At 40.0% G+C, this 21,001-nt stretch overlaps 1 protein-coding gene across 1 annotated transcript in view; it reads left to right on the top strand.

Annotated features, from left to right (window-relative positions):
• The window catches only part of USP21 (ubiquitin specific peptidase 21), a 612,045-nt gene that overhangs the window by 35,248 nt on the left and 555,796 nt on the right, over positions 1–21,001 (top strand). Inside the window, exon 2 of the mRNA XM_044057408.1 lies at positions 14,571–14,630. Coding sequence (XP_043913343.1) covers positions 14,571–14,630 — 60 coding nt within the window. The remainder of the gene's footprint in view (positions 1–14,570; positions 14,631–21,001) is intronic.

The raw sequence follows: 21,001 nt of genomic DNA, 5'->3' as shown, positions 1-21,001 counted from the left end.
TATATATAAGAAATTAATTTTACGATTTACGAAAAGAAGTTCACCATGATGTTTTGATTAAAGGATTTTCATTTGTACCCAGTTTTAGAACGAATATAGTGGATGTGCTTACCAGTGTTATAATGTATGTCAGGCAGTTAAATTTGGCCCTTTACTTTAAGAATAACCATAGTGGTTTGAGTGATGAAAACTATGTGGGACGGTTGAAAAGGAAGAGTATATTTATACCCACTAGTAATAAGGATGTGGTCATGTTTGATAAACTATGTGTTATGGAAATTAAGAATGTGGTCAACACTGACCATGCATTTTGGTAAAAATTTATCTCAACATAAAAGTGATGCTTTATTTGAGTTGGCAAACAATAAAGACCTGGGGATTATGAAACCCGACAGCGGCGGTGGTGTGGGTATTATGTCTAAATTTGATTATACAGCAAAGATGCAGGCAATATTGGGTGACCACACCACCTACCACAGGGTATCTATTAATGAATTGCATATAACGTATCGTAAAATTGATTTGTTTTTACTTGATGCCCTATATCAGGGGGCATTGACAGAATTTAACTTTCTAAATGTGGAACACCCAGTCACACCTGTTATTTTTGGTATCCCTAAAATTCACAAGGGTACCAGGGACCCCCCATTTAGAGCAATAGTTTCCTCTCGGTGTTTGAAGACTGAACCCCTTGGCTGCTTTTGTGGATGAAGGGCTCCAGAAGGTAGTGGCTGGGGTTCCACATATTTTGAAATATTCTTGGCACTGTCTCCATAGACTTGACAGTGTTTCTAATGCTGGCACTGATTGGTCTTTTCTAACTATTGATGTCATTAATCTATTCACAGTAATCCCACAAGATGTGGGGGTTGAATACTTTACCCAGAGTTTAGTCAACAGCGGTAAATTAAATGCTGCTAAAATTAATATGATGATATCATATATGCAAATGGTGTTAAAAAAACAATTTTGTGACATTTGATGGGTTAACTTTTCAGCAAATTTCAGGTTTGGCAATGGGGGCCAAGTGTGCCCCTGGATTTGCTAACCTAGTTCTTTTAAACTGGGATGAAGAGTTTGTATTGGTTCATCATACAATGACAAAATTGTTCTTTATAACCGCTTTTTAGATGATATACTAATACTTTGGAAGGGCAATGAGGACAAAGCTATGTCCTTTGTTGAATATTTAAATAGTACTACTACCTTTTTTGGGTTTACTAGCAAGTGGGACGACAAAGAGATAGATTTTTTTGGACATCAAATTGACTAAATCTGCCAACACTTTGCACAGCAACATTTTTAGGAAGGCATCCCATAGCAATTCCTTGTTATATTATGATAGTTGTCATCCCCCACATCAAAGAAGAGGAATAGTGAAGGGCCAAATGGTAAGACTCTCAAGACTTGTAAGTGATGATGATATATGCATCAAAAAGTCTATACCCTTATAGGTTTCTTTTTAGACAGGGGGTATCCCCTTAAGATGTTGTTAAAAATCAGGAATGAAGTCTTGGAGAAAAGACGGAGTATATACAAACCCATTTTAAGGGGCAATGACACTAATATAACTCCAAAGACCAATGCTTTGGATGGTAAAGCATTGGTATTGAAATACAACAGTCAAACTGGTAGTGTTGTTGATGTAGTGAAAAAAGTGTGGGATACAGTATTTAATGAAACTATGAAACACAAAATGGGGAATATTCCCAAAATAGTATACTCTAGGGGAAGAAACATTAAAGAAATTTTGGGGGAAAATAGAACTATTCACAAGTGTTCTAGGATGTACAAATGTGGAACCTGTAAATTTTGCAGGTTTATCAACGATGGACCTTGTGTACTGTTGTCCAACTATATTAAGACTTTGAGGTGCCCAGGTAGGTTTAGCTGCAACACACAACAGTTGGTATATATTGCCACTTGTGTCAGTTGCAGCGCATTCTACGTGGGCAAAACTGTCCGCAGGTTAAAAGATAGGTTTGCAGAACACCTGAAGGCCATAAAAAATAAGGACACGCATAATGCATTATACATGCACAGTACACAATGTGTTGATTTCAAGAAGTTTTTCTTTGTCATTGACAGGGTGACCCACCTCTAGAGGTGTGGGGATGAAAGGTTGAAGGTAGAATTATTAGAATACAAATGTCAAATAATCTTGGATGCTACAACCCCACCCAGTTTGAATATATTTCTCTAAAACCTGTTTTGAAAGACAGGGCCAACAGAATATAATGCAAATAGTGGGTCATAGTTACTTTTTAACTTTTTTAGCTTTTTTATTTTTCATTTGAATGTTTATGTGGATGTTTGAATATAAGTACATGTTAGACAAAGATATTCTTTACAACATTAGCTTGGATAACATGGCTTTCATGTTGTTGTGAGTGGACAAATTCAATGTTCACATTCATCCATTTATTTATTTAAATGAATGTATATTTTATTGTTTTCTATTGGATGTTGGTGTGATTGGCTGCATATTTAATGTATGGAGTTTTTGATTTACACTTACTCTGATGATGCCATTTGTAATGGTGAAAGAGCTAAGTGAAGTCGTATGATTTGTGTTACGTTTTACGAATAAGTCCTCTTCCTTGTGCTTCGGACGTGGTTCTTCATTTGTTTTTAAGAAGGTATACACCTCTGCTACTCTTGCAATCAGGACTTTAAATTGCCAGTTTCATATGTTAAAGTATCAGCAACATATTATGGAGCTAATTAAACAGAAATTGATGTTGAGTCCTGATTGTGCAGAACATAAAGATTTACAAGAGTTAATGCTTTCTGCTAATCAAGTTGGAAAACATACTTTGCAATGTGGTTTTGATGCCTTAGAAACATCTTGCAGGGCTGCTGTCACTGGGTCTGTTCTTAGAAGGTATGCTTGGCTTAAGGAACAAATCTTGCCAGACCATGTCAAAGCAAAATTACTAGCTGCACCATTAAACCAAGAATGCCCGTTTGGCAATGTAGCAGAAGTCATCCTCAAAAAGATGGAAAAAGCTAAATCTAATCAAACTGTTAAAGATTTCCTACAGGTACAAGCCACCTAGATTCAGTAGGCATTGGCCTTCTAAAAACTGGTCCTTTCCAGTCCCTCCTAGAAACTTCTCAGTCCAAACCCAGGGGCAGCAGACCACCAAGATTTACAGTCTCAGGGTATGCACAGATCTAAGCAATGGAGTGCTCCCACCTCTAAAACAGGGAGTAGTAAGCAACCATCCTATGGTAAAATCTTGCAATGACATATCCCTAACTCTTCCAAGCCTTGCCCAAGTACTTGCACCCTTAGGAGGAAAACTTGCCCTGCATGCAAAAAACTGGGAGTACGTCACCCAGGACAGATGGGTCTTGAACATTGTATCCCAGGGATACAGATTCTTCTTCCACTCACTGCCATCCCCAAGCAGATGGCCAGACCTGCCCCCAAACCAGTGGGCAGCGGCCCAAAAGCAAGTACTTTCTCTTCTCAGTATCAGGGCTATTCATCTTGTCCCAGCAGAGCAAAGGGGGACAATGTTTTTACTCCAGACTGTTTCTGGTACCCAGAAAAGGAAACTCTTGGCGCCCTATCCTGGATCTGTCTATTCTCAACACTTTCCTGGTGGTTCCAAGATTCAAAATGCTTACTCTGCAGCAGCTGCTTTTCCTGTGCTAGCCAAGGACTCCTGGCTAGCCACCCTAGACTTAAAAGAAGCTTATCTGCACATCCCCATAAGGGAATCTTGCAGGAAATATCTACGTTTCAGAGCAAGTTTCTATACACTATGCTTTCTATGCTAGCCAAGGACTCCTGGCTAGCCACCCTAGACTTAAAAGAAGCTTATATGCACATCTCCATAAGGGAATCTTGGAGGAAATATCTACGTTTCAGAGCAGGCTGTATGCACGATCAGTTCTCTGCACTTCCTTTTGGCTTGTCTACTGCGCCCAGGGTATTCACAAAATGCCTAGCTCCAGCCAGTGCATATTGCAGGCAGAGAAAAATTCAAATTTACCCATACTTGGACGATTGCCTGATTCAGGCAGTCAGTCAGGAATTGCTACTCCAGCACCTGACATTGTAAAGGGACTTCTAACTTCACTGGGGTACACCATCAACGAAAATAAATCATGTCTGGTACCCAGCCAACAGATTGTGATGATCATCGTGTTACCCTGCTGCAGTCATCACACTTGGGTTATCCTGCCGTCAGGCGGTCCTGCAGTCGGCCTGAATTCCAAAGTCTTGGTCCGGCATCGGTTGCTGTCACTTCTTCCCTGACATCAGTGCGCCAGGGGTATATGAGAGGCATCCAACACCATTTTCTTCAGTTTTTCTTGCCCCAGATGTCAGGTGCCCCCCAATGGTGGTCAGTAGATAGTACCAGTAATAAAAAGTGTAGCATAAACAAAGAAATCCCTCCAGCTATAAGCAAATACACCACAAAGGTTGCAACAGATTTTAAGGTATAGAAAGGTCTTAGTAAGGTCAGAGGGGAGGGAGGGAGGGTAACCTGGACTGCAGCAGGGTATACACTCGAACATCTCAGAATCATCTCAGGGTATACACTCGGACCAAGACTTTGGAATTCGGGCCGACTGGGGGACCGCCTGACGGCAGGATAACCCAAGTGTGATGACTGCAGCAGGGTATACACTCGAACATCTACATTTATGGTAGGTACAAAACTGTACTTTCCTGGGAGCTAGCTTGAACACAACTTCCCAGATGGCATTCCTCACTCCAGAAAAACAAATTTATTTGACAAACTACTTCAGTCTACTGGCCACCAAAACTCAGTTGCAAGAAAAATTCTGCAAGCCGTAGGGTTCATGGCCTCTTGCATTCTACTAATTCCATATGCAAAACTGCATACGAGGAAACTACAATGGTACTTAAAAAGTCTCTGGTGTCAACATTCTCAGGACCTGGAAACGATGATTCCTATCATTCCTTGCCTAAAGGCAGAGTTCCTTTGGTGGACAGAGGCCTGCATCCTCCGCTACAAACCCTGAACCTAGCAGCCTGGCTCATCCCCTGAAATCAGCACCAGCAACCCTCAGTAAACAGGTGCTGGATGTCATCCTTGAGGCAAGGAGGCCTAGTACTAGAAAATCCTATTCAGAAAAGTGGAAAAGATACTGTTTTTGGAGCCAGTCTCAGGGAATGGACACAACCGTGCCCAGCTTACCTAATATACTAGATTACTTAACAGAAATGCTCCACAATGGCCTATCCTTCACTTCAATTAAGATTCATGCCTCTGCCATCTCAGCTCATTATAATACTGAGCCACCCCTCTTCTCTCATCCTCTGGTCAAACAATTCCTGAGGGGAACCAAACATTTAAGACCCCCCAGGAGAGCTCCCACTCCAGCCTGGGACTTTAACTTTGTATTGGAAAAACTTGCGCTTCCACCCTTTGAACCTGCTGCTTCAGCAGAATTAAAATTACTCTCCTGGAAAACAGCTTTAATTTCAGCAAGAAGAGTGTGTGAATTGCAGGCCTTTATGGCCATGGAACCCTTCATTATCTTCCATGCGGATAGGGTTTCATTCTGGACTTAACCCATCATTTATGCCGAAAGTGGTATCTAGTGTGGATTTAAACCAATCCATTCATTTGCCAACTTTTTTCCTTAATCCTCAGAATAAAGGAGAAAGGATCTTGCACTGCCTGGACGTGCACAGGCAGCTTAGGTTCTATCTGGACAGGACTAAACTTTTCAGAAAATCTGACCAGCTGCTAGTCAGCTTTGCTACAGGGGCAGAGGGCAAAGCCATTTCAAAGCAAACCATTTCTAAATGGATAGCACACTGCATCAATTTCTGCTACAAACACCATGGGAAAACCTACCCCACAGGAGTTCAGAACACATTCCACTAGGGCTACATCAACCTCTACAGCATTTCTCAGGGGAGTCCCTACCAGGGACATCCTGGAAGCTGTAACCTGGCTCTCTGTACTCACCTTCACCAAGCATTACCACTTACCTATCTTTTCTAAATCCAGAACTAGATTTTCCACAGCAGTTTTACAGGGCCTGCTTGCCAGCCCTAATGCTTTCTGACTGCCTCCGCCCATCCCCAGCTTTGGGAATCAACCCAAATGTGATGACTGCAACAGTGAAACACGAAGAACATAGTACAGTTGTGTACACTTACCATAAATGTAGATGTTCATGTGTATTCACTGTTGCTGTCCTGGTTACCCACCCTCCAGCCCCCTGACTTCTCTATACTTCTACCTGTTCTTTTTTGGTTGGCCATATTTTATAACATTGGCATTTACTTTCTACTGGGGGTGTTCCACACCATGTAATTGCTTCATATTGTGAGGGCTCCTGACATCTGGGGCAAGAAAAACTGATGCAATGGCTTCGGCTGCATGTTTTATACCCCTGATGACCTGACGTTATGGAAGAAGCAACAGCATCCAACGCAGAAATCCCAAGACTCTGGTATTTAGGCCGACTGAGGGGTACCTGCAGGCAGATAACCCAAATGTGATGACTGCAACAGTGAATACACTCGAACATCTACTTATATGGTAAGTGTACACAACTGTACTTTTCCAGTGTTACTTCATCTAGACAGTTTACTCAGAAAACTTCCAAGGACAGATGGACCAAGTTCTTCTCTTCAGGCAATAGGAAAAGATGACTACATTTCTGCTTCTGTATCTTTGGCATTTCTTGCTTTTCCAAAATGTTTGACTCAAGACTGTGTTACTCCTTTATGAAAGTTTATTTGGTGGCTATTGCTAGCTTTCATTTTTATTTTGATTTTGCTCCTGCTCCACTCAAGATTTGTAAGGCAGTTTTAGGTACTCAGTCTTCCTGTTGCTGATCCTCTCCCTTGATGTGATATTTACTTTACGGGTGAGAATCTTAATGTCTCACTTTTTGAATCCATGGCCTCTGCTGATATACCATTCTTCTCATAGAAGATACTATAGCCATTGTTTCTGCTTGGTTCTGAGTTTGTAAGCTTGTTTGGGCAAACCACATTTCCTTAGTTTTCCAAAAGAAAAGGTGGTGCTTAGAACCAGCCCATCCTTTGTGTAGGATTGCCACAAAGTAAACATTTTACACCGGTTAATTTTGCTTGTTGCCCCCACACACACACACACACACAATTACTGTAGTCATGGCAGTTGTATGCTTCACTACATGGATAGCCTCAGTCAACTTTGATTATTATTTTTTTTTTTTTGAAAGCTCCATATAGTTGTGCTGGGATGGCCACTTATTTGCCTGACTCCTTTGCTGAGTCAAAACTAGACCGTGAAGTTCATAAGCACACTTACAGATTGCTAGAAAATTGTTTGCGTTTCTGTTACACTAAGAACCAAAAAATGGGACCTGCCAGCCAGTAAAAAAAAAAACCTAAAGCCAAAAGCAAGACAGAGCAAGCACCATAAGCTAAACGAGCCAATATGAATAAAAAACTTTATTATTCCAGTTAAGCATGTTCACCCTGAATAGAACTTCATCAGAGCTGGGAATTAATTAAAACAGTCTCTTAAATACCAGTCATGTGACAACTTTTATCCTGTAATGACACATCAATAAGAATTGCAGTCAGTCAATTAAAATACAGTTAAAAAATGCCAATACAACAGCTTACAAAAAGTGTTAAGTACTTCATAAAATGAACTTTTCAGAAATCTGAAGGTAACAGTAAAACTGTAATTTGGTAGCCTAAAGTTTCAAAACGCTATGTAAAGAAACAGTTTCATTCAGACCTGGGGGATTACTTGCATTCAGCCTTACTTGCCACAATAGTTCATGGTACTCTAATGTATATTCCTAGGGACCACCTTTCCAGTACAAAAACAAAATGTGTTGTTGGTGTTGGAACTAACTTATGTCTAAAAAGGGCATTAGAATCTCTGTCTGCTTTAATATCTTAATAATGCTCTTGTATTCTTTTTCTTTATTTACATTCAGCTTTTCCTATGTAAAAGCGAGCACAAATCACAAAAAGCAAGGTAAACCATCCCCATACTACACAGTAATAATGAGAGGTGAATTTAAACGTATAATTTTCAAAACATGTTTATTCCCCTCAAAAATATATTTGCAGTGTGTACAGGCTCCACATTTACTGGTTCATGCTGTAAAAGAAATATTTCTGCCTGTAATAGTGGTAGTGTCCTTCTGAAGTCTCTCTAATATTGAGATTTCTGGAAAAGGTAAAATGGGGTGTAGTACCCAATGTGTCACATAAGTCTATAATGAAGTATAATATTTCATTGTTTGTGTGCAAGTGGCAACACAGTTTGACCTTTACCATATTTAATGCTCGTACTGTTATATCCTAAATGGTCTCCCGTAATAGTGTCTAGATTAGCATGATTTGTACTGCAGTGCTACACCCAGGATATTTTTGAATTTTCTTGTCTGTCATGTAAAATCTCATCCTTAGTATTGGTAAGCATCTCTGTTAGAATACCCCCTTACCAAGAACATGTCAGAAAGGGCTTCCATCTGATTATTTAAAATGCTATCATTGGAGATGATTGTTGTCTAGTCTAACCATATAACCTTTGACAAAGCTTTTTTTCTGTTTATATGGGTGGCTACTGTGAAAATGAAGATAACTATTTGAGAAGGTGGATTTTCTATAAATAGTTGACTTAAATCCACCTGAATTAAAGTAATTAATATATCCAACTTATGAATGTTGACATCTAAATATTGAAGGGTGAAAAAACACAGTAGTGGAATTAATATAAGTAATAAAATTGGCCAGTTGTTCTAAATCTCCTTTCCAAATGATAAATGCGTCATCTAAAAAAGTAACATTGTGTCAACGTACTGAATATAGGAGGAATTAGAAACAATAAAGGTGGGCATGGAGCACCAATGGCCACCACACTGATTTGTTTAAAATATTCTCCCGCAAACCTTTTTTAAATTTCCGAATGGTATTCATATTGGTTCTGAACTCAGTTGTGAACTCATTAATGTTTTTGATGTGTGGCTTCGATGTAATTAGGCTCCTCCCCCAAGAGTATGTGCTAGTAGTGTCCATCATCATTGGAAATGAAAGGTACAGTAGTTCTTCAGTCAGGAAGGTTTTTATTTCTATGTACCATTATAATTTATGTTGAATGCCTCATCATAAATAGTCTTCCATTGGTCGGTCTCTGGTCTTCCTTGTACATCTCTTGGAATTTTTGTTTTCAGTGTTTGTTGGGTGCTGGGATAGCAGTTCTGAAAATATTTTGATGTCATGCTGTCTTCCATGTTTCTGTCACTATATACTGGGTCAGGTCTTTGACATGGTATTTTACCATGGTAAGAAGTGATCGTCTGTTACAGATTTCTATTTCACGTTTAGTATTGGTAATTAGGCTTCTTATTAGTGACAATGAAAAACAAATGCAAAAACTTATGGACTGTGGTTGTCAGTTGAGGAGATGCATTCTGTTTTTGGATGCAGGTGTAAGATTTGTACGAGCTGATGTGGAATATAGTTTTTCTTTTAGATTTGCTAAGACGCAAGTTTTTTGAAAACCAGAACATCATAACTTTTGAAAATTTACATATTTATCAACATGTCTTAATCAAAAAAACATCAGTACACTGGTATTATCCATGATATTTCTTATGGGTCTCAAGCTACCAGTATCCTTCGGTCCCATAAACCCCATAGTGTAGTGGTGGCCAATCTGTGGCTGACACTGCCAGCAGCCATCAGTCCTCCTTAGTGTGGTCCTTCTGCCTGGTCAGATGAAAAATGGTCTGATGAAACAGATGTTAACATAAAGTAGTGGGTCAGCCATCAAGTTCTCATTGACTCACAATGACTGTTCAAATTTCATGTTAATTTTTGCTTCTCCCTTACAGTAAACCATCCATTATGACTGATGTCCCTCCTTGACCTCTGTGTCACTGAAGCTGAAATGTTTTATGCCCTACCCTAAAATCCCTCAACATCATACACACCAGCATACAGTGGCACAATTTTGGATTCTTGTCGGTGTCTGTCAGTGCCTCCATTGTTTTTATTGTTAGTGCTGTGCCCTGTCCCAGAAGTCTTCACTGACAGAATGGACGCATCAACCAAAGCATCCTGCCTTTCCCAACCAGGATAGGTGATACAGCAGAATGCCACTCTTATCTTCTTAGGCCAACTCTTCAGGAATCAGGGACAGTAGTCGAACCTGGGGTACCCTGTGCTGTAAACAGAGCTCCATTTGTCTGTGCCTCGGGTACAGTGACATTACTGACTGGGATTTCTTAGCATTAGTGAATGAGAATATAGTTTTCTTTATTAAGTAATGTACAGAGTGCATTGCAGTTTTGTGGCAGAAGGATATACAGGAGGATCATACATGCAGTATTTTCCAGTGCACTCTACTAGTACACCTCCGTATACCCCATCTGGTGAAAGTGGTCTTGTAAGCTGGGCATGCTTTCATTGTGAAAGTGATCTTTTAAGCTGGACATGCTTTCATCTCATTCTTATAACACTCTCCCTCCATGTACTGTTCAGCCAGCAAAGTTAAACCATCCTTGTGCCATTGTCACTGTAAATCTGTTTTTGCATGGCAAAAAGACTGAAATGGGTCTCAAACATTTTTCAGGTACATAAACTTCCTGTTCATATTAGGAACTTTTGTCTAAAGCATTTGTGAAATCCAGATGTTGCTGGAGACCTCAACAAATCTTTACTCTTCCATTGTTTTGCATTTTTAATGAGATACAGGTGCACGTATTGTGCCAGTCTTCTAACAAAAGCAGTGGTTTGACTTATAATTTTTTTCTAATATCCATCTCCATGTTATTTGCAAGCCTCGTGTTATTTTGTGGGTGGGGTGGAGATAGTGTTTTTATCATATTTTGATGCTCTCAGGCTATTATTTAGGGATCCATATGGCCTACTGACCCAGAAAGTTGACCACCACTGCCGTAACCCTAACTTTAACATGCCCTAGCACAGGCTGTAACCAAACCTCATCCTTAACCAAAACACTAGTTCTAACATTGAAATGACATAAATGGTATCACACTACTATCTGATACTGGCATTTTATTTGCAACATTTTCACAAATAAATTCACTTACTGCAGCATTTTCACAGATTTATATTTGAACATATGGACTAAAAAAAAATTTGTGAACATACTGCATGCATTTTCACCGATTGGAGAGATGGGAAGGGTCCAGTCTTTTTGTATAGTTTTGATTTATCACGGTTGATCTCCTGTGAGCATGCCATTTTGTATTAGGAGGTAGTATTTTTGTTTCAAGTATTGCTACATTGCTGTGCTTCACTTTTGTAGTGGTGGTAAGGCAGTCTGATTCAGTTTGTGTTCCACTGAAGCCTAATTTTCTAATATATACTTTCTTATAACAATAAAGTATTCTGAGTCTATTACAAAAGCACAGCTTTTGATGTGGCAGTTACTAGAGCTTCTAATCCACTGCTAAGCATTCTGTGTTTACCTCACTTCCAAAGTATGACTGTGTTTTGTTGTGTCCTTTCAGCATAGCAGTTGCTTGTAGTCAAAATGGTATTGTCTTCGAATGAGGCATGGGCAGAGAGAGATGCTTGTATTTCTTGCCCATTGCCTGACCTTCAGTCTGTTGACAGAGTCCTTCAGTCTTACACCGCCTTAAAAAGTCACTATACTTCTGCAAGAATACAGTACATAAAAACTGAACCATCCAATTTGAAATAGCTGAAAGTGGTAAATACAGGTGCCCTTGGAACTGTGTGAAAAGATTACACACTTACCTTTTAAGAAGAGGAGAGAAAGTGCGATTAACATTTTGGTGACCTAGAAAATATAGATAAATTAGTTTAGAAAAGTGAAAAACATTCTGTAGTAAGAGGATGTGTTACTGAAACTATAAGTTCACACTAGTGTTTGATTTATTTTAAAGAAAGCATGGAGTTGCCTGCCATGACGTGTCTTTAGAGCTTTTGAAACGATGACTGTGAGGTGGATTTCATTAACGGATAAGGCAGTCAGAAGGTGAATGAATGAAGGTGGAAAAGAGTGCAGCTAAGACTAGAGACTGGATTAGGTTTCAGGCACAGTGTTTTACCTGTTATGAACTGTAATGGTGTAAGCTGTTGACAGAATTCAAGAAAACTGTTTCACCCACATTTTTCTAACTGCTTAATGGTGTTTTGAGGAAGATCATGGATGCAATGTCCATAAAGAAATGTCCTGCTTGCCCTTTTGTAGAGAAGTATAATTTTCCTAAGAGGTGATGGCAGAAACACCAAGAATAGCAGAAGGAGATAAGATCAGGTGACTAATCCTGATTAGTAGACTGACATGTCTTTAGCTCTGGGAATCTCTAAGAGCTGTTACAGTAGGACAGGGAAAAGGACCCTGTGGCATTACTCTTAACACTGCTTGGCATTATGCCTGGTTTTCCCGTCCCTGGTCTAGATAACCTGCCAGAGGGGCTGTATCGCACCCTAGCAATCAGGCATGCCAACAAGGATGTCGAGAAGACTGATATTGCAGATTCAGTGGTGTACACAGCACTTGTGGGACTGATGTTAGTGGCAGACAAGGTACAGTACATTCATTTCAAGTGATCTTGGAGTGTTTAATAAGTACAAATAAAGTTTGGTAGAGGTTAATGACAGCATGCTGTGCATGACATTTGAAAGAGGAATAGGTGAACAGTGTCTGACAAAGAACCTGTAAGATGACAGTTCATTGGTGCTGAACTAGAGACCGTGCTGGGGAAGGTATGTAAGTATGAAGCCTGATCCATCTGAGGAACAGCTTGCATGTATGAATGTATAAAGCAACCTGGATATGTAATGCTGGATGGGAACTGGGAATCACTGTGTGGGTGCAGAATTGAGGCTGAGGTTAGAGAGTGCAGCATCTTGGTGCGGAGATGGTGACTTTGGAATAACATGAGTATGTAGAGCTGAAGAATTGTACATGCCGCATAGCTTGAAAAGGGGACTAGGGGAGTTGTGCATGCATGCGTGTGGGTACATAGATGGAGGTTACAAGACTGCTTACTACACATTTTGTTTTCAGAAGTGGTCATCAAGCTGCAGTTTCTGATGTCACATTGACAACAACATGATCTACACGATACCACTCTCCACTTTTCTGTATACATTGATTCACCACTTTTGCGTGCAAGCACTCTGGATTTAAATGACGTCCTTCATATTAAGAAGATTAGCTGTTTGCATGACTGTATTTAAGATAACTGAGATTGGTCTCTGTAGTGTTTCATTTTTACTGTTCATTTGTGTACATTTTTATTATTGTCTAATGAACTGTTTTATTGATGGAAATATCTGCCTTGTCAGACTAACCTGGTATTTATTCAACTAATAAGAACTATAATAATTAAACGAGTAGCAGTAAATGTTTGGCATGCTTCTCAACTGTTCAAATTTTTCCTTCGTTTTTGGTCTGTTCCTCATAAAATGTGTGGCTTTCTGGCAAATAGCTGAGAAATGAAGTTACTAAATAATGATATGCATTTGAATTTGAGTCCAAATTCTTCAGAGAACGCATGCTAACAACATTCTAAGTTTATAACAGCAATATTTAAAATCAGTCCCTATTTTTGAGCCTTTAGCCCCCCCCCCCCTATTTAAGGTTTTGTCCAGATTCCGTGCCCTAAGACATTGAGAGGGTATGGTGCTTAGTAAGTAGGGTGGAGGACTGCTGAGCAGGTTACATGTAAGGGGTGAGAAACCCCCATATGTACGGGACTAGAGAACGTGTTTGGGTTCTATGTACATGTACTGGACTTGAGTTAAAGGAAATAATATGCGGCTATAAAAAGGATATGGTGCAGGAAATGGGTTTTGATGTAATATGGGCACTGGGTTATTGATTGGAATTTTTAGTATAAAATGATTTTACAAGGATGTAAGTGCTAATTAGAAACGACTTCCAATAAGACTCCAATATAATAGTGCTTTTTATTTTTTTAAGGTGGGGAAGAAGCTGGAAACGTAATGGGGAAATAGGTTACCTGCTTGTTGTTTTTTAGTTCTTTGTGTTCTTTATCTCGCATGCATGTCATGTAATTCATGTTCTTACTATTGTATTATCGAACATTGCGTGTTTGCATGGTCATGTTCCCAAATGTGTCACTGTAAAAAGCAACAGATATGGTCTACCTCTTCACCTTTCATTTGGTTGCAAAACATTGTGTCTGTCCTCTGTCACTCACAAAGCTGATGGTGTGAAAATTTTAAACTCTAAGTAATAAAATACTAGTTTAACAAATTAAACAATATTTTATGCATTTAACAAATTAAGCAATATTTTATGCGTTTGGTTAAAAATACTAATCAGAAGTTAAGGGAAATTACATTACAGCCTGGTTTGTTTGAAGAATAAGTTTGGAAGGTCTGTTTTTGACACAATAGAGTTCTGGATTATAGCAAATTCCGAGCAATTATTTGCTTTGTCACACTGGGATTTAAACATTTTCTTCCACATCAGTAAGACATTCTACAACATTTTATTAGAACCTGCAAGAATTGGAAAGCTTAGCTTTAGAGTTTTGTTTAGTTGCTGTTATGTCCCATAATCTGAAAACTGTTAATTTTATTCTTGCAGTCTTCGGACCAGCCAGTATTAGGAACAGGACGTGTTGGACTCCGTAATCTTGGAAATACGGTATGCCGAGTTATTGTAATAATTGTTTTCTGGATGATGTGGCAAGTAGTTTTGACTAATGCGAAAAGCATGTATGAGTAGTTGTGAAATGATATTGGTTCCCCATATTCTTAGTATAAGTGACCCTTATTTCACTTATGTGGATAGTAAAGTAAATACTTTTGTGCACTTTGCTATGACCTGCAGTCATCTCCTGGGGTGGCACCCATGTACCTTATGGACAAGAGGCAGCCTGTAAAAATTGTCAAAACCCTGCTTGCTGACCCTTGTTATCTTTCCTCAAGGAATAGAAAATTGGGTAAAATCTGGGTAAAACTGGCTAGGCTTACACTTGAGCCTTGAGCTGTTGTTCTAGTAATCTCCTATGTGCCTTTGAAAGACACCTCTGCTAGTATTCTAGCAGCATATTCCTACTTTTACTAGTGGAACACTCCTATTTTATTTGTAATTATTTAGGGTCCCTGTTTTACACCAGTGCCTCTTTAAGAAGGCCCTCCTGAAATGGTCACATGCAAGGGTGACTGAGTTCTGGAGATGCATTTCTTTGTGTGCTTCCATTGTGGCTTAAGCTGAATGGAATATGATGTTTGTAGTATTAGAGAACAATTTTATGTTGCTTTCTAACTGATTCATGTAACAGGCTTACATGTAGGGCTTGTGCCTGTCTAGATACTGGTCAACTTGAGTGTTTTTTTTTATCCTAGCAGTCTTATGTTATATGGGTACTTTAGCTGCAGAGCTACTTTGGCAGTGATTTTCTTCTGTCAGTCATGGTGGGTGCATGAACATACTAATGCCCTAGCAGATGATAAATTACTCACTAATGCGAAAATCATGTTGCGATAGCGTCGCCTCACAGCAAGACGTCGTCCTGTTCGATTCTCAGCTAGAGCGTCTTCTGTGTGGAGGCATGCGTGAATGGGCGTACCTTCGTTGAAGGTTGTGCGTCAGGGCTGGTAACCGCGGCACGTAAAAATCCACTACCAAACATTAGCGGACCGGAGTTCCGCTGTGGCGACCCCTAACCGGGATAAGCCGAAAGACGCAACAAAACAATGTGAAAATCATGTATAAAATTATTCACTCTAGTTGGGTTCCTTTTTCTCAGTTAGCAAGATGTAATTTGCACTCTCCACTGTCTGTAGTTCACTATTTATTTCACTTCCTCTGTAGTATCTCTGAAGAAAATGCTTTCTCCTCCTCACCAAATCAGCTCATTCTTACAGTCCCCATCCCATTATCCTACCCCCAAGCATCCTTTTACCCTTACTAACTAGTCTGTCTCAGCAACAACCCTCCCCGACTTGGACTTAACCAGTCTTCTCATGCACACAACTATACCCACCCAGAAGTTACCGCCATCCCTGTCCAATTGTTTAATATGCTTCTTATCTTCAACTGCATTTATTACCTGAACTTATTCTCCTGCATGATGTCTTCACTTTGACATTTCCACTCCCTCCCTTTTTATGTAGTCCAATTCTAAACACATTTTCTGCTATCATCAATGTAGAACACCTATTCTCTTTTCTCTGTACGTCCCTCTCTCTCTCCCCCCTCCTCACTGATCCCTTGAAAATACTTTTCAGCTTTCTTCTGCCATTAAACTTGCACTCAAGCCTCCAACTTGCAGCTTTTACCTATCTCTGCTTAACGCCCACCCCATATACCTCCACCACTTAGTTAACCCAGTATACTGCCTACCTTTCTGTCCAGATTGCATCAATCTACTACAGTTGTCCAACACTTTATTCTCCCCACACTCTGCGCACACCTATCAAAGTGTTTCCCTGGGAAATTATGATCATACCCCCTCTTCTGTTACTCACTCATCTAGCTACTTTCATCAGCAACTCCAACAACCCCACTTTCGAGTATCATACTCTCTAACTTAAAATCAAACTTAGTAGCATTTTATCACACTTAGCCTAATTAGCTTATCTGGTAATCACCTTTTCAAACCAAACTGTACCTTTCACTACCTGATTCTATACAGTCTTGCTATAAAACAAAAAAAATTAAACTTAAAACAGCTTTCCCCTCTCTCATCCTTCCTCCCACCCTCCCTCACACATCCTCTGTGGATTTATTCATCCAAGCCCAGGTCTCCTCCACCTATCACAGAAGGGCTGCCCAACTACCCCAAACCCTGTCTATTCTTCACACTGTGTGTTTGCCAAACTGCCATCACAAAGACGACATACTCATTAGGCCAAGCCTCTAAAACCAGTAATCTGTTCCTTTGTGCCATTAACCTCAGAAGCATTAAAAGCAGACTCCTAGAGCTCCACACGTGGATTGCCCTGCAGTCCCCTGGCATGGCTAAAACAAGATATAAAAGATGATGAGAACCTACCACCAGGATGTAACATGCCTAGTTTCGATAGAACAAACAAAAAAGCAGACCATGCGGCAGTAATCTACAGCATCACCCTGCAACTATCTCATGCTAATTATAGCTCCCCAGCGACTAAAACTGGTATTCTTCTATCCTCGTGTAAACATGTTAACTGTAAGACCTTATTCATTATTGCTATCTGCATACCCCCAGGTAACAGCATAGATACTACAGAGGAAATCCTGTCATGGGCTTCAGACAAAACTGTAATACTGTGGGGCTTAGTTTGGCAAACTAATAATGAGACCAACGGTATAATGTATTCAATTTATATGGCTTCAAGCAACTCATCTTCACTCTTACTAGATATAGTAAAAGATCCATCATTGACTGAATACTCAGATTCTCTAAACAATATTCTCACTTCTGGTTCCCTTCCTGACTTAAGCCATCACCTCCCTACTTTTGCAGTTAGATAGCTAAACTCCCCCTGTGAAATACCACTGCTCTAATCTAGTATGTAAACCAGCATCTTTCTATAGAGCTGCTGCTCTGGCCGCCTTTATACTACCTTTAGAAGATGCTGTTACATACTTTAAAGATAAATTTCTCTCACTCCTAAATGAACGTGCCCGACCAAGAAACAAATGAGTTAAAGTAAACCCTGCATCTTGGTTAACTAGAAGAAACAAAATAATAATGATGGTATAGAGCTTGGAATATGAAACGAACCAAAAATCAGTCCAGCCTCTAAAACTGTAAGCAGCTCTGAAACACAGCAGAATGCATGGCCAATCTTGGGGGAAAAAAAAAAACTACCATGCAATCTTCTAATGCACTAAGCCAGACAACCTCAAACTTTTCTGGTCCTCCATCAACAAGATTATACATCCTGGCTGTGCTACCCAACCAGCCCCTTCCACTAACTGCACTGTCTGCCAGTTCCAGTACATGTTATTAACACAGTAACTTCCTTTTTAAAGAACTTTGCCACCTGTAATAATCTACTCAATCCAGTTTCAGCACACAATGATGCATTTGATTTTGTATCCATCCTCACATCAACCATCAGGAAATATCAAACTAAAGCCAACTACATTTGCCCCAGAAAGTAGTCCATATTGCTTTCCACTGATCGGACGTTTGCCAGTAGAATGGATGGAAGTGCAGACCTGTAGGGATTTGCTTTTAGCTTTGCAGTGATTCCAGACCTAGATCCTCTTTTGCGCGTTCTCTCGCACCTCTTGCGTTTTCTTCTCTTACCATGATCCAGTAATGTTGATGCTGTATACCAGACATTTTGTTCCATGTTTGAGTAAGATTCCCAGCTCTTGTAACTCGAGAAGTGCTGTAGGCCTCACAGGCCCCACAGACAGCAGCTCATCAAACCTGTTACACAGCAGGCCTGAGGATTGAATTTCCAGAATAGTCTCTCTACTATAAAGTTAGCAGTCTTCCCGGATTTCCTTTTTTTCTTAATTTAGACATAGAATAGAACAAATATTGCACATTTCCTTTCTGAGCTGAAGTGGCCGCTGCTATGCAGAGAGTCGCCCCTTTTTTTTTGCTAGATGCTGGATGTCAATCTCCAACTCATTTTCTGTCTTAGGAGGTTACTAGGCTATCGACCAGGAGGTCATTTCAGGCCTAGCTGTTTCATCATGTATTTACTAATGACTGCCCGTGTCCATGAGGGTTATGGGCACCATCTCCAGTAAAAATTTACAGTGCCTCATCCACTTGCCCGGGTTCCTTTTTAACAGTGTCATGGAGGTGCTCTGTTTCACATGGTGGCAGTTTATTCCAAAGAAGCAGTAGTCACTGGTAGACATTTGTCCATCCAGCATGTGCTGTTCAAGTTACAGGCTATATTTAGGTCCCTGGAATAACTATCTCTAGTCCTGTTTGAGTTATGGATATGCAGCAAATTCATTAGGTTTGGATCTGAGATTGCTCTGTGTAAGTTTTCCCTAAGAAGTCTTACAATACTGTGACAGGGACTTTAGTTGGTCGGACTTTAGTTGGTCTGTGTAAAATGCATGCTGGAGTCCCTTGATCTTCTTAGTTAGAAACCTCTGAGGTCTGTCCTGTTGCTGCTGGTGCTTTGTGTGGTACATGCCAAAAGGGGTGCTATACTCAGTTATGGCCCTGATTAGTGACAAGTTTCCTTCCTTACTACAGTAGACACATGGTGGTCAAAGTTAAGGTCGCAGTCTACTTGTAATCCCAGATCTCTCACCACTTCATAGGTACATAAGGTATTATTGTTAATGTGATAGTGTGAAGGGACACCATTTTTACCGAAGGGAATGATGATGCATTTCTTTGCATTCAGTTTCAGACTGTGACTAAGACACCAGTCAGTCTGTGCAAGACCCTCCTGAAGTATACTGACATTTGGCGATTCAATAATTGCACCCAGTTTGCAGTAGTTACCAAACTTGGTCAGCAGCAGCCCCTTAGGTTTGACCTGAACGTCTGAAATGTGTATGCCAAACAGTGAGGGGAACAGCACTGACCCTTGTGGCACCCTCGCTGGTGACAGGTCTGCTTGTTGATGTGGAGTCACCCACTTTGTCAGGATGTGACCGGTTTGTGAGCCATTTTGGCAACCCATCTTACAACAAGGGGGTTTACATTCAGTTTGCTAAGTTTATTGGTAATCCCCGAGTATGAGATTGTGTCAAAAGCTTTTGCCAAGTCGAGGTATGCTGTGTGCATAGGTATGCCGTTGTCAGTGGCCCTGGTCATATTTGTGAAGAAATCCACCAGGTTTAACAGGCAGAATCTGCTTTTGACAAAGCCAAATTTGGTCAGATCCAAAATAAATTACCTTTCTTTGATAAAATTTTGCAGCACAGTTCATTAGTCTACAGATTTTACACCATCTTTTTGATAACGTGCTTAGGTTTTTCCATAATTTTTGTCACCCTTTAGTAGCATCTCACATTCTTACTGGAAATAGGAAGTTGCACTCTTTGGTCTTTGTGTCCTGTAGGTATCCAAATGTTTCACTGGCTGTATCTACTTTTCAAGGACCTTTGTTCCAGGTTGATAGGTACAGAGCCTTCCCTTAGTAAGGCGGTTTGCCATCTGCTGTTTTTTTTTTTTTTTTTTTTTTTTTTTGTACTACATTGCACTGTGAATTTTGTGTTTATTCCACTGCTTTCTGTGTGGTGCCTCAGACAAGGGATTCTTATCTGTGATCCATATTTGAAGAGTGTCTGGTTCACCAGATGCAAGTTCAAATTAGAACCAGGTTAGTGAAGGGTACTGTATACCAATTTCCTAATTCTTTTTGAATGCCAGTGAAAGGGTAAAGATTTTCCTTATTTTCTCCCATTAAAACAATCAAATGTCTTTGAGTGCTGCCATCAGATAGGTTTCAATGTGAATCATCATGCAGGACAACTAATTTCAGGGATTCATTCTTCCCGAGGAGTTGACTTTTTAGAGTGACTTTTGTGGAAAGGATTTTCCAGACAGGAAGCAACTAAGATATGATATCTGATTTGCTTTGCCTGGAATGGTGGCAACCCGGAGAATTTGTCCTGTGTTTTACCCAAAGCATCCCACTGCAGTATCTTTTGATGGTTCCATCACCAAAATTAATTTATTTTTATTTAATGCTCTTGGTGTACTTGACACCATTCCATTAGTAGTAGCCAAGTTCAGTCTCACATAACAGAACTGGTCATATTCTTTCCATCCAACCTGTGTTGGGTAGCTCTAAAGAATGGAATAACCAAAGTGGGAAGACTTTGTGAACAACCCCATATGAAGTATCCATAGGGTAGGGAAGCACACCTGTGAAATTTTTTCCTCCTCGCTTAAAGGTGATGAATTTCACTTGATTTACAAGTGGAGTGATAACATCTGCTTGACCATAAACACACTTTCTGAGTATCCACAGTTGTGCCACAGACGTTGGCTCAGGAGGATGATAACATAAATATCGCAAGATAGTTCCACATATTGCAGAATTACAGATTTGAATGTCAGTGGAGTGAACTTTCCACTGTGTTTTGAAAGA

This window comes from Protopterus annectens, chromosome 15.part0, assembly GCF_019279795.1.
Source record: "Protopterus annectens isolate FY-2018-M chromosome 15.part0, PAN1.0, whole genome shotgun sequence".
In the NCBI taxonomy this organism is placed as follows: Eukaryota; Metazoa; Chordata; order Ceratodontiformes; family Protopteridae; genus Protopterus; species Protopterus annectens.
This window is presented reverse-complemented; position numbering and strand designations above follow the sequence as displayed.